Below are 12,296 nucleotides of genomic sequence, written 5' to 3'. Positions count from 1 at the left end.
TATTATTAAAATGTTTGACCAACATTATACATCAGTATCGTTATATATTGTTTGTGCATTTTTATTTTAACCAATACATAACTATTAACTTTCAGAAAAACCAAGTCCTCCAGAAAAACTTGGAGTAATTGATGTCACAAAAGACAGTGTTGCCATAGCTTGGAACAAACCTGAGCATGACGGTGGTAGCAGGATTACCAGTTACCAGGTTGATGCTCTAGAAAAAGGGCAGCAGAAGTGGATAAAGTGTGGTGTCACTAAAACAACTCAGTTTGTTGTCTATGGCTTGAAAGAAAATGCTGAATACTACTTTAGAGTCCGTGCTGAAAATCATGCTGGACTTAGTGACTCTAAAGACATGGTTCTGCCAGTGCTTGTTAAAGATCAGCTAGGTAAGTTATATAGTGGCAAATTTGCTGAAAGTACTATTACTCATATGACTTGGAATTGCATTAATATGTGTATACATGTTTCTCTTTTGTATCAACAGAGGCACCTGAGATTAACATGAAGGACTTCCAACACAATACTACCTATGTAAAGGCAGGTTCAAATCTTAAGGTTGAGATACCTCTAACGGGTAAACCACTACCAAAAGTTTCTCTGTCAAAGGATGATCATGTTCTGAAATCAACCATGCGATTCAACTATGAAGTAACTCCTGAGTGTCTTCTTATCACTCTGCGAGAGAGTGTTGCTCATGATGCAGGCAGATATGACATAACAGCCTCCAACTCAAGTGGAACAACAAAGACTTTCCTAAATATTGTAGTGCTGGACAGACCTACTCCACCTGTTGGGCCAGTTGAGATGTGTGATATCACAGAAGACAGTGTAAATCTGAAGTGGCTCCCTCCTGCTTACGACGGTGGTAGCCCAATTACCAACTACATTGTCCTCAAACGTGAAACAACTACTGCAAACTGGGTTGAAGTTTCATCTGCAGTAGCAAGATGCTCAATCAAAATCTTGAAACTAATGACTGGAGTTGAGTATCAGTTCAGAATCAGGGCAGAAAATCGATTTGGTATCAGTGACAACATTGATTCACCACCTGTCACAGTCAGTCTACCATATAGTAAGTAATGTTTCTTCCTGCATACAATTTATTTATTATTATTTAAATTTAACTGGAAAGCAGATATCAACAAAAAATGTGCTGCACTCTGTTTCAGCTATTCCTGAAGCACCTTCAACCCCATGGGTATCTGCTATCACTAGAGAAAGTATTACTGTCAACTGGAAAGAGCCCTCTTCTGATGGAGGAAGCCATGTATTTGGATACCACCTTGAAATGAAAGACAAAAACAGTATCCTGTGGAAGAAAGTCAACAAAACTGTCATTCGTGCTACACATTTCAAAGTGACAAACATCAATCCTGGCCTGATCTATGAGTTCAAAGTTGCAGCAGAAAATGCAGCTGGCATTGGTCCAGTCAGCAAGATTTCAGAGCCTGTTTTGGCAATTGATGCTTGTGGTAAGGACATATTAATATATTTATTGTTTTGGCAGAAAAATGACTGAAATTGCTGAAATTCCCACTTAATTTTAATATTGTTTTTCAGAACCACCAACTGATCTCCGTGTCACAGATATTACAAAAAATTCAATCAGCCTTGCCTGGCAGAGACCCTCATATGATGGTGGAAGCACAGTGACTGGGTACATAATCGAGAAGAAAGACGGTCCAAAAGGAAAATGGTTGAAGGCTAATTTGGCTAAAGTTTCTGACACAAAATTCACTGTATCAGGTTTGACTCAAGATGAATCTTATGAATTTAGGGTCTTAGCACAGAATGCAGTTGGTTCCATCAGTAACCCCTCAGCTAGTGTTGGACCAGTAACGTGCGTGGATACATATGGTGCCCCTCAGATTGAAGTTCCTACAGAATATCTTGATGTTGTTAAACATAAAGCAGGATCAACAGTTCAACTTAAAATCGGAATTGTTGCTAAACCTCAGCCAACAATTGAATGGTTCAAAGATGGAAAAGAGCTTGAATCTGGAGCTCAGACAGTTATATCAAACACCAGCGATTTTGCATGCATCACAGTCAAGGATACCACACGTTTGAACTCTGGAACATATGAACTCAAGATAAAGAATTCTTTGGGCTCAGCTTATGCTGCCATTCGAGTACTTATACAAGGTATGTTGGTAATAACCCTTTGATTAATTCTGTTGAAAAAAGTAATTGTTTGTGTAATATCTATATATTAATATGTATGTATATTTTTGCATCCATTAGACAAACCTGGACCTCCTGCAGCTCACATTCAGTTCAAGAAAATCACAGCAGACACAATTACAATTATGTGGGATCCTCCAGCTGATGAGGGTGGTGCAATGGTCACCCATTACATTGTGGAAAAACGTGAAAGTAGCAGAATTATGTGGTCCATCATCTCTGAGAAACTGGAGGACTGCATTGTGTCTGTTCCAAGGCTTATCAAAGGCAACGAATACATCTTCCGTGTCCGTGGTGTTAACAAATATGGAATTGGGGATCCTTTAGAATCTGAGCCTGTTATTGCACAGAATTCTTTTGGTAATTACATTTCTAGTCCTCTGATAATTCCAATCAACTAAATACATTTTAATGTATTTTATTTGAATTTAACAATAATACTCTATTTTACAGTGTGCCCCAGCAAACCCTCCAAGCCTCAAGTTACCATGATTACCAGATCAACAATGACTGTTGTATGGGAACGACCAAGCTTAGATGGTGGCAGTGATATTGATGGATATTATCTCGAAAAACGAGAAAAGAAGAGTCTACAGTGGTTCAAGGTCATAAAAGATCCAATTCGTGACACTAGGCAGAAAGTTAGCAAACTCACAGAAGGAAATGAATATCAGTACCGTGTTTGTGCAATTAACAAAGCTGGAGCAGGTCCATACTCTGAAGCATCCATCTTTTATAGAGCATATGATCCCATTGGTAAGACAATCTTTACTACTTTTACTTTTACCAATTTCTTCATAAGAATAGTTTTATAACAATAAATAGTGCATATACTTATTTCTTGTGTATTATAATGTGTGAATAAAATATATTGTTATATTTAATTTCAGATCCACCAAGTGAACCAACAAAACTCAGAGTTGTTGATTCAACCAAGACATCAATTACCCTTGGATGGGTGAAACCCGTTTATGATGGTGGCAGTGAAATCAGAAGCTATGTAGTTGAGCAAATGAAGGCTGATGAAAAAGAGTGGGTTACAATTAGCTCCAAGGATGAAGTTAGAACCACTGAGTATGTGGTATCTCATCTGAAACCAGGAGTCTACTACTACTTCCGTGTTTCTGCTGTTAACTGTTCTGGAGTTGGACGTCCCATTGAAATGATTCAGCCAATTCAGGCCAAAGATATTCTAGGTTTGTTTTTACGTATGCACCTAACAATTATCAGTAGTGTCTGAATCATAGCAATGTGATTTACATACATTGCCAATACTATAAATGTACTGTTTGTTTCTCTTATATTCCAACAGAGGAGGCCGATGTTGATCTTGATATTTCAATGTCAACTCAGTATACAGCAAAGGCTGGAAAAGATGTGGAAATCATGATACCTCTCAAGGGAAGACCTGCACCAAACGTTACATGGAGAAGAGGAGATAAGAATATTGCCAGTGATGCAAAATATACCATTAATAACACAGATTATTCAACAACTCTTATCATTCCAAAAGTCACTCGAGATGATTCAGGCAAATACCTTCTAGAGATTGAAAATGGAGTTGGCGAGCCAAAGACAATTACAATATCTGTGAAGGTGTTAGATTCACCTTCTGCTTGCAGTAAACTGGTGGTGAAAAATGTGACACGAGGTAAACTCACCCTAAGCTGGGAGCCTCCACTTATTGATGGTGGCGCTCCTGTCAACAACTATATAATAGAAAAGAAGGATGCTAAATGTAAGGCTTACTCTATCGTGACAGCCGAATGTGCCAACACATCATACAAAGTCGAAGGCCTCTCTGAAGAGATTGCTTATTTGTTCCGTGTATCTGCTGAAAATGAAAATGGCGTTGGGGATACCTGTGAAACCAAGGAACCTGTTAGAGCAACTGAGACACCTGGTCCTGTAAAGAACCTTGTCATGGTAGATTCATCTAATACATCAGTAAGTTTGGCATGGACAAAGCCTGAACATGATGGTGGCAGCCACATTTCTGAGTACATCATTGAAAAGAAAGCAAAAGATGAGGGAACATGGAGTCTTTCTGGTACATGCCGGCAATGCATGTTTGAAGTAACAAATCTTAAAGAACATTCTGAGGTTTTCTTCAAAGTTTATGCCAAGAATATGAAAGGTCTCAGTGACTTCTCTCAAATTGGTCCTATTACAGTGAAGGACTTCCTTATACCACCAGAGGCTAACCTTATAGATTATCCCAACAATGAATTAAGTGTCCGCATCGGACAAAATATTAATATTGAATTACCATACAAGGGCAAACCCAAACCAACAATTTCATGGTTGAAAGATGATGGTCCACTAAAAGAAAGTGAACAAGTTCGTTTCAGACGCACAGAGAACAAAGCTACCCTGATTGTGAGAAATGCAAGGAAGGAAAATGCAGGCAAATACACCTTGGTACTTGATAACAGACTTGTCAGGAACTTCTTTGACATCAGAGTTATCACTCTCGGTCCACCCTCTGCACCAGTAGGCCCCATTCGATTTGATGAAATCAAAGCTCAGAGCATCATTATTTCATGGAATGAACCACAGGAAAATGGTGGTGGAGAAATCACTTGTTACAGTGTGGAAAAACGAGAAACTTCTCAGGCAGCTTGGAAAATTGTTTGTTCCAGTGTGGTCAGGACCACATTTAAAATACCCAACTTGGTTAAGGGCACTGAGTACCAATTCAGAGTGCGTGCTGAGAACAAATATGGAGTTAGCGAGCCACTCACTTCATCAGATGTTGTTGCCCAACATCAGTATAAGCCACCAGGCCCCCCTGGAAAGCCTGTTGTATTTAATGTTACAAGTGATGGCATGACTGTGTCTTGGGAGGCTCCTAGCTTTGATGGTGGTTCTCCAGTTACTGGATACCATCTTGAGAAAAAAGACAGAAACAGCCTTCTCTGGACCAAAGTGAATTCCAATGTCATTTCTGGAAGAGAGTACAGAGCAATTGGTCTCATTGAAGGACTGGAATATTCATTCAGAGTGTATGCTCAGAACAATGCAGGAATGAGTCCAGTCAGTGAGCAAAGCAAGCACAAACTTGCTATTTCCCCAGTTGGTGAGTCTCAGTTTAAATGCTTAAATGTCCTGTTCTTCCAAAAATACAAGAAAATATGAGTATTAACTAACTAATTTTCATCTGTTTTATTATTTAGACCCTCCTGGCACACCTAACTGCATTGATGTTACAAGAGATTCTGTCACGCTTCAGTGGGAGCCACCTAAACGTGACGGAGGCAGTAGGATTGTGGCATATAGTGTTGAGAGACGTCAAGGAAGAGCACGCTGGCTTAGATGCAATTTTATTGATATAAGTGAATGCCAGTATACAGTAACTAGCCTTGCTTGTGGTGATCGTTTTGAATTCAGGGTAATTGCCAGAAATGCAGTTGGAACAGTTAGTCCACCATCACAATCATCTGGCTACATAATGACCAAGGATGAAAGCGGTATGTAATTGATGAATACAATTATATCAATAACATGTTTGCACGTAGTATTTTTAATGTTTGCATTGAATGCTCATACACATCATTTGTTTTTTTATTTTTCAGTTATTCCTGAGATTCAGTTTAGTGCGGAAAAGACGCTGACAATCAAGGCTGGAGAAAACATAAAACTAAGTTGCACTATTAGTGGTCGTCCTGTACCTCAGGTTACATGGTATAAGGATGGAAAGGAACTTGATAAAATGCTTGTTGATATCACAACAATTATTGGTTCCAGCTCACTGTTCATTAGAGATGCTGATCGTGACAATCGTGGAATCTACACTGTTGAAGCCAAGAACAGTTCTGGAACAAAGAAGGAGGATGTTCTTGTTAGAGTTCAAGGTTTGTTAGAACTGTTTAAAATATAATTAGACAATAAAATTTTGAGAAAATAAAATAACATTAATTCTTTTTATGTGCAATTTAGATACTCCTGGACCACCTGAGGGCCCACTTCGCTTCACAAATATCTGTGCTGAGAAAGCAACACTTTGGTGGAGTCCCCCAGAAAATGATGGCTGTGCAGCTATCACTCATTATGTGATTGAGAAGCGTGAAACTTCACGAATTTCCTGGGCTCTTGTTACATCCAAGTGTGAAGCATGCTCTTACAATGCCACCAAATTGATAAAGGGCAATGAATATCAATTCCGTGTTTCTGCTGTCAACAAATTTGGTGTTGGTAAACCACTGGAATCAGAACCAGTTGTTGCTAAAATGCAATACAGTAAGTAATATTTCATATCTTATGTACTTGTGTACTACTTATGCATACAAATATTCTTTGCCAAGTAATATAATATTTTATTTAAAAGGTGATTTTTTTGTTTTATAGCTGTACCAGATGCTCCAGGAACTCCTGACTGCACTCATGTGACAGGAGACAGTATTACATTATGCTGGACAAGACCAAGATATGATGGTGGAAATGAAATCAAGCACTACATTCTTGAAAGAAGAGAGAAAAAGAGCTTACAATGGATAAAGGTTTCAGCAAAGAGGCCAATCACTGAACTGAGACACAGAGTCACCCATTTGAATGAAGGAAATGAATATGAATTCCGTGTAATGGCTGAAAATGGTGCAGGTGTTGGACCTCCAAGTGGCACCTCCCGACTATTTAAGTGCAGAGAACCAACAAGTGCACCTAGTGCACCAACAATGGTAAAAGTCATTGACTCAACAAAGACATCCATTACTCTAGAGTGGACCACACCAGTCTTTGATGGTGGTTTGGAGATCATTGGTTACATTATTGAGATGTGCAAGGCAAGCCTTGAAGAATGGCATAGAGTCAACAGTCAAACTTGCATACATACAAAGTACACAGTAACAGATTTGGAACCGGGTGAAGAGTACAAATTCCGTGTTTCTGCTGTTAATAGTGCTGGAAAGGGAGAGCCATCTGAGGTTCCAAATGCAGTGCAAGCATTGGACAGGCTGACATCACCAGAGATTGACATTGGTGCAGATTTCAAACAAACACATGTTGTGAAGAGCGGAGGAACAGTTTCTCTTCATATTCCTTTTTATGGAAAACCTGTTCCACTGGCTACATGGTCAAAAGCAGATGGAGATATTGGTGTGATGGTAGATATTAACACTACAGACACATTCAGCACTTTGACAATTGAAAATTGCACCAGGTATGATTCTGGCAAATATACACTTTCCCTTGAAAACAACAGTGGGCGTAAATCCATTACATTAACAGTGAAAGTATTGGATACACCTGGACCCCCTGGTCCTCTCTCTTTCAAGGATGTGACAAGAGGAAGTCTGACACTTATGTGGGATGCTCCAACCAATGATGGCAGTGCTCGTGTTCATCACTACATTGTTGAAAAACGTGAAGCAAGTCGTCTGAGTTGGCAAGAGCTTAGTCCCAAATGTACTCGTCAAATTCTCAGAGTAACCAATCTTGCTGTTGGTGTACCGTATTTCTTCAGAGTCATTGCCGAAAATCAGTATGGCATGGGTGAGCCTTATGAAATGTCAGAACCAATAATTGCCACAGAGGAGCCTGCACCACCCAAAAGACTGGATATTATTGACACTACAGCTTCAACAGCTACCTTGGTATGGATGAAACCTGAACATGATGGCGGAAGCCGCATCACAGGATACATTGTGGAGACAAGGAAGAAAGGCTCTGATCACTGGGTTGTTGGTGGTCAGACTAAATCTTTGAAGATGGTCCTTGAGGGCTTGGTTGAAAATATAGAGTATGAATTTCGTGTCAAAGCCCAAAATGACACTGGAATCAGTTATCCCAGAGATGCTCTTAGTTCTGTTATTATCAAAGAACCACAAATTGAACCAACTGCAGACCTTAGCAGCATCAACAAGCAGCTTATTACCTGTAAGTCTGGCAGTTCCTTTGCCATTGATATTCCTATTACTGGCAGACCAGCTCCAAAAGTAACATGGAAGCTTGAGGAAATGAAACTCAAGGAAACTGACAGAGTCTCCATCAAGACTTCCAAAGAAAGAACCACCTTGTTAGTCAAGGATGCCAAGAGAGGTGACAGTGGAAAATATTATCTCACTCTAGAGAATGCTGCTGGCTCAAAGACATTTTCCATAAATGTAATTGTCTTTGGAAGACCTAACCCACCAACAGGACCAGTTGAAATTTCAGGAATCACCTCAGAGTCTTGTGTGCTGGCATGGGCTGAGCCTACTGATGATGGTGGAACAGATATCACCAACTATATTGTTGAGAAACGTGAATCTGGTCAAACATCATGGCAAGTTGTGAACTCAAGTGTGAAACGCACAACCATCAAAGTGACACACTTGACAAAATACATGGAGTATACATTCCGAATCTGTGCTGAGAACAAATTTGGTGTCAGCAAGCCAATTGAGTCCCAAGCCATTGTTGCTGAACATCCGTTCAGTAAGTACCAATCATTTTATTATTTTGTGTGTATGTGTGTCTTTATTAAATTAGTTCATAAATGATAACAATTGTGTCCATTTCCTAGTTCCACCAAGTCCACCAGCCCGCCCAGATGTGGTATCAGTCTCTGCTAATGTCATTTCTATTAAATGGGATGTGCCATATCATGATGGTGGAAGCCAGGTCACTGGTTATTGGATTGAGAAGAAAGAGCGCAATACCATTTTATGGGTACGGGAAAACAAAATCCCTTGCCTTGAGTGTCACTACAAGGTCTCCGGTCTCATTGAAGGACTTGAATATCAGTTCAGAGTATATGCAATGAACATTGCTGGACTGAGCAAAGCAAGTGAAGCTTCAAGACCAGTGCTGGCTTTGAATCCAGTTGGTATGTATTGAGCTACTTAACATATGTTTTGTGTTTTTACTAAGGTATATGTTCTTAACTAAAATCAATGTGTCTGCACAAAATCAGTGTCTCCCTGGTAATTTACCTTATTATGCATTTTTTTTGTATCATTTGTTTAATGACTTAGTGCTTACAGCTAAACATTTGTTATTTAGACCCACCAGGTAAACCAGAGGTTTATGATATCACAAGATCTTCAGTATCTATTAAGTGGTCCATACCATTCAATGATGGAGGCAGCAAAATTGTGGGCTATGTAGTTGAACGCAAAGCATCCACTGATGATGATGAAGCTCGCTGGTTGAAGTGCAACTACACTACTATCACTGAAAACTTTTTTACTATAACATCACTGGAGGAGGATGTAGTGTATGAGTTCCGTGTCATTGCCAGAAATGCTGCAGGAGTCCACAGTATGCCATCTGAAACAACAGGACCTGTCACATGCAAGGATGAATACAGTAAGATATTATCCTGTTTAATGTACAAATATATAATTGCTAAAAATTAAAATGCATTGCCCTAATATGCACCATTGATTTTTTTTAGCACCACCCAAGGCTGAATTAGACAGCAAACTTGTGGGTGAGACTGTCACTATTAGAGCTGGATCAGACCTTGTCCTAGATGCTGCAGTTGGTGGTAAACCTGAACCCAAAGTGTTTTGGTCCAAGGGTGAGAAGGAGCTGGAGCCTGGTGACAAGTACTCATTAACATACACCAGCACAAGAGCTATGGCAATCATCAAGTCATGTGACAGGAATGATACTGGAAAATATATTCTGACTGTTAAGAATGCCAGTGGAACCAAGACAGCAGCCGTTATTGTTAAAGTTCTTGGTAAGAAATAACGACTCATTGAACTGCTAAAGTCCAATGTATCTTTCTCTGATGGGCATTTTGGATATTATATTTCTGATGAGTTACTTCTGCTATCTCATTGTTTACAGATACACCTGGACCTCCTGAGGGTAAAGTCATAATCAGCAGGGTCACAGAGGAAAAATGCACAGTTTCTTGGAAGATACCTTTTGAGGATGGAGGAGATACTGTCGCGCACTATATAGTTGAGAGACGTGAAACTAGTAGGCTCAACTGGGTTGTAGTGGAAACTGAATGCAAGACTCTGTCATGTGTCAGTACAAAATTAATCAAGAACAACGAGTATATCTTCCGTGTCAGAGGTGTCAATAAATATGGACCTGGTGTGCCACTGGAGTCTGAGCCAATCATTGCAAGAAATGCTTACAGTAAGTGCCAGTTACAAGTCATATTTAACTTCTAAACTAAAGGAGCAAGTAAATAATTAATAATTATTTTTTGTGTTTTATAGCTGTTCCAACAGCCCCTGGAGCACCAGAAATTACTGCTGTTGGAAAGCAGCATGTCATCATTGAGTGGCTGAAGCCAGAGTCTAATGGTGGAAGTGAAATTAATAACTTCCTTGTGGAAAAACGCGAGAAGAGCAGTGTGAGATGGACAAGAGTGAACAAAACTTACACCGTCTATGACACAAGACTCAAGATCACTGGTTTGTTAGAAGGCAGTGAATACCAATTCCGTGTTGCAGCTGCCAATGCAGCTGGAACCAGCTTACCAAGTGAGGCATCTGAATATGTCCTCTGCAGGGACCCAACATGTAAGTAATTGTTTTAAACTGCCTTCATAATTCCAGTCTCAGTTGCTGTATACATTCTTACTAGACTTGCACATTTCACCAACACATGTAACTGTTTTTTACTTATGACAGATACCCCAGCTCCTCCATCCACTCCTCGTATAACGGACACTACCAAACACAGCATCAGTATGACTTGGACCAGACCTATGTATGATGGTGGGTCAGATGTCTCGGGCTACATCATGGAGATTTTGGAGGAAGGAACCGAACAATGGTATAGAGCTACCCAGAAGATCCTGACTTCTACTGAATATACAGCAGCTGGTCTTACAAGCAACAAGAAGTATAGGTTCAGAGTGGCTGCTGTAAATGCAATGGGCACTGGAGAATTCAGTGAAGGCAGTGTGGAGGTTGTACCATCAGAAAGAGTTGGTAAGTTTTACATAAGAAATGGCATATTTAAATTTATTATCAGTGTAACTATCAGTAAAATTTTAGGATGTTAAAACTAAGCATAGTGAGGATTTGAGAACTCATACTATTAGATAAATGTATTAATTTATTAAGAATTGGCTTAATCTTTGAACCAGAAACATAAACTTAATTACCAGTTAAACTAAAATGCATTTCAATGTATTTTTCTCAGAAATACCAGATATTGATTTACCTGAGGAATTGAAGAAAACTGTTTGTCTGAGAGCTGGCAGCACTTTACATCTAAAAGCAACAGTACTTGGAAGGCCTGTTCCAGTTGTTTCCTGGAGAAAGCCTGGAATCGACCTCCAGTCCCGTGGATACATTGATACAACAGAGAGCACCACAGCTTTGACCGTGGAGAAAGTGCATCGTTACGATGCTGGAAAGTATACAATTGAAGCTGAAAATCCATCTGGCAAAAAGACCATTACCATTCTTGTAAAGATATATGGTAAGATATTATAGTTCTGCAAACAGTTCTTTTCTTTTTTTTTTGTTTGACAACACCCATAGTCAAAATAATATTTAAAATACGTTCCTATTACAGATACACCTGGACCCTGTGCAGTTGTCAAGGTCAAGGATTACACTAAAGAATCTGTTGTTATTACATGGGATGTGCCTACTATTGATGGAGGGGCTCCAGTCAACAATTACATTATTGAACAACGGGAAGCATCAATGAAATCTTACAAAATGGTAACGAATGAATGCAAGAAAACCCTCTACAGAATCACTGGATTAGAGGAAGGAACACAATATTTCTTCAGAGTGTTGCCTGAAAACATATATGGAATTGGAGAACCTTGTGAAACCAGTGAGTCAGTACTGGTATGTGAAGTTCCATCTGTTCCTCAAGAATTGCAAGTCATTGATATTACAAAGTCCACTGTTACACTTGGATGGGAGAAACCACTTCATGATGGAGGCAGCAGACTTACTGGTTTTGTGATTGAAGCCTGTAAGATGGGCACTGACAGATGGATGGATGTTGCTATTGTGAGGGCATCAGTTTTGCAACACACCATACCCTCTCTGAATGAGAATGAGCAATATTTGTTTAGAATCAGAGCTGAGAACAGCAGAGGCCGCAGTGAACCCAGAGACCTGATGACACCTATTACTATTCAAGAACAGAGAGGTAGGCTATTTTCAAGCAGCTTTTAAATAATTTAGAAAAAT

At 39.5% G+C, this 12,296-nt stretch overlaps 1 protein-coding gene across 1 annotated transcript in view; it reads left to right on the top strand.

Annotated features, from left to right (window-relative positions):
• Positions 1 to 12,296, top strand: part of ttn.2 (titin, tandem duplicate 2) — a 173,622-nt gene that overhangs the window by 149,298 nt on the left and 12,028 nt on the right. The window contains exons 173-192 of the mRNA XM_066641306.1: positions 96 to 392; positions 491 to 1,078; positions 1,176 to 1,478; positions 1,567 to 2,151; positions 2,251 to 2,550; positions 2,644 to 2,946; positions 3,081 to 3,386; positions 3,503 to 5,269; positions 5,367 to 5,660; positions 5,766 to 6,044; positions 6,130 to 6,429; positions 6,538 to 8,604; positions 8,693 to 8,995; positions 9,172 to 9,477; positions 9,566 to 9,856; positions 9,967 to 10,266; positions 10,350 to 10,655; positions 10,767 to 11,069; positions 11,284 to 11,565; positions 11,662 to 12,255. Of these exons, the coding sequence (XP_066497403.1) occupies positions 96 to 392; positions 491 to 1,078; positions 1,176 to 1,478; positions 1,567 to 2,151; positions 2,251 to 2,550; positions 2,644 to 2,946; positions 3,081 to 3,386; positions 3,503 to 5,269; positions 5,367 to 5,660; positions 5,766 to 6,044; positions 6,130 to 6,429; positions 6,538 to 8,604; positions 8,693 to 8,995; positions 9,172 to 9,477; positions 9,566 to 9,856; positions 9,967 to 10,266; positions 10,350 to 10,655; positions 10,767 to 11,069; positions 11,284 to 11,565; positions 11,662 to 12,255 (10,074 nt within the window). The remainder of the gene's footprint in view (positions 1 to 95; positions 393 to 490; positions 1,079 to 1,175; positions 1,479 to 1,566; positions 2,152 to 2,250; positions 2,551 to 2,643; positions 2,947 to 3,080; positions 3,387 to 3,502; positions 5,270 to 5,366; positions 5,661 to 5,765; positions 6,045 to 6,129; positions 6,430 to 6,537; positions 8,605 to 8,692; positions 8,996 to 9,171; positions 9,478 to 9,565; positions 9,857 to 9,966; positions 10,267 to 10,349; positions 10,656 to 10,766; positions 11,070 to 11,283; positions 11,566 to 11,661; positions 12,256 to 12,296) is intronic.

This window comes from Hoplias malabaricus, chromosome 12, assembly GCF_029633855.1.
Source record: "Hoplias malabaricus isolate fHopMal1 chromosome 12, fHopMal1.hap1, whole genome shotgun sequence".
NCBI lineage: Eukaryota > Metazoa > Chordata > Actinopteri > Characiformes > Erythrinidae > Hoplias > Hoplias malabaricus.
Note: the sequence above shows the minus strand (reverse complement) of the source record. Positions and strands in the feature narration are given on the sequence as shown.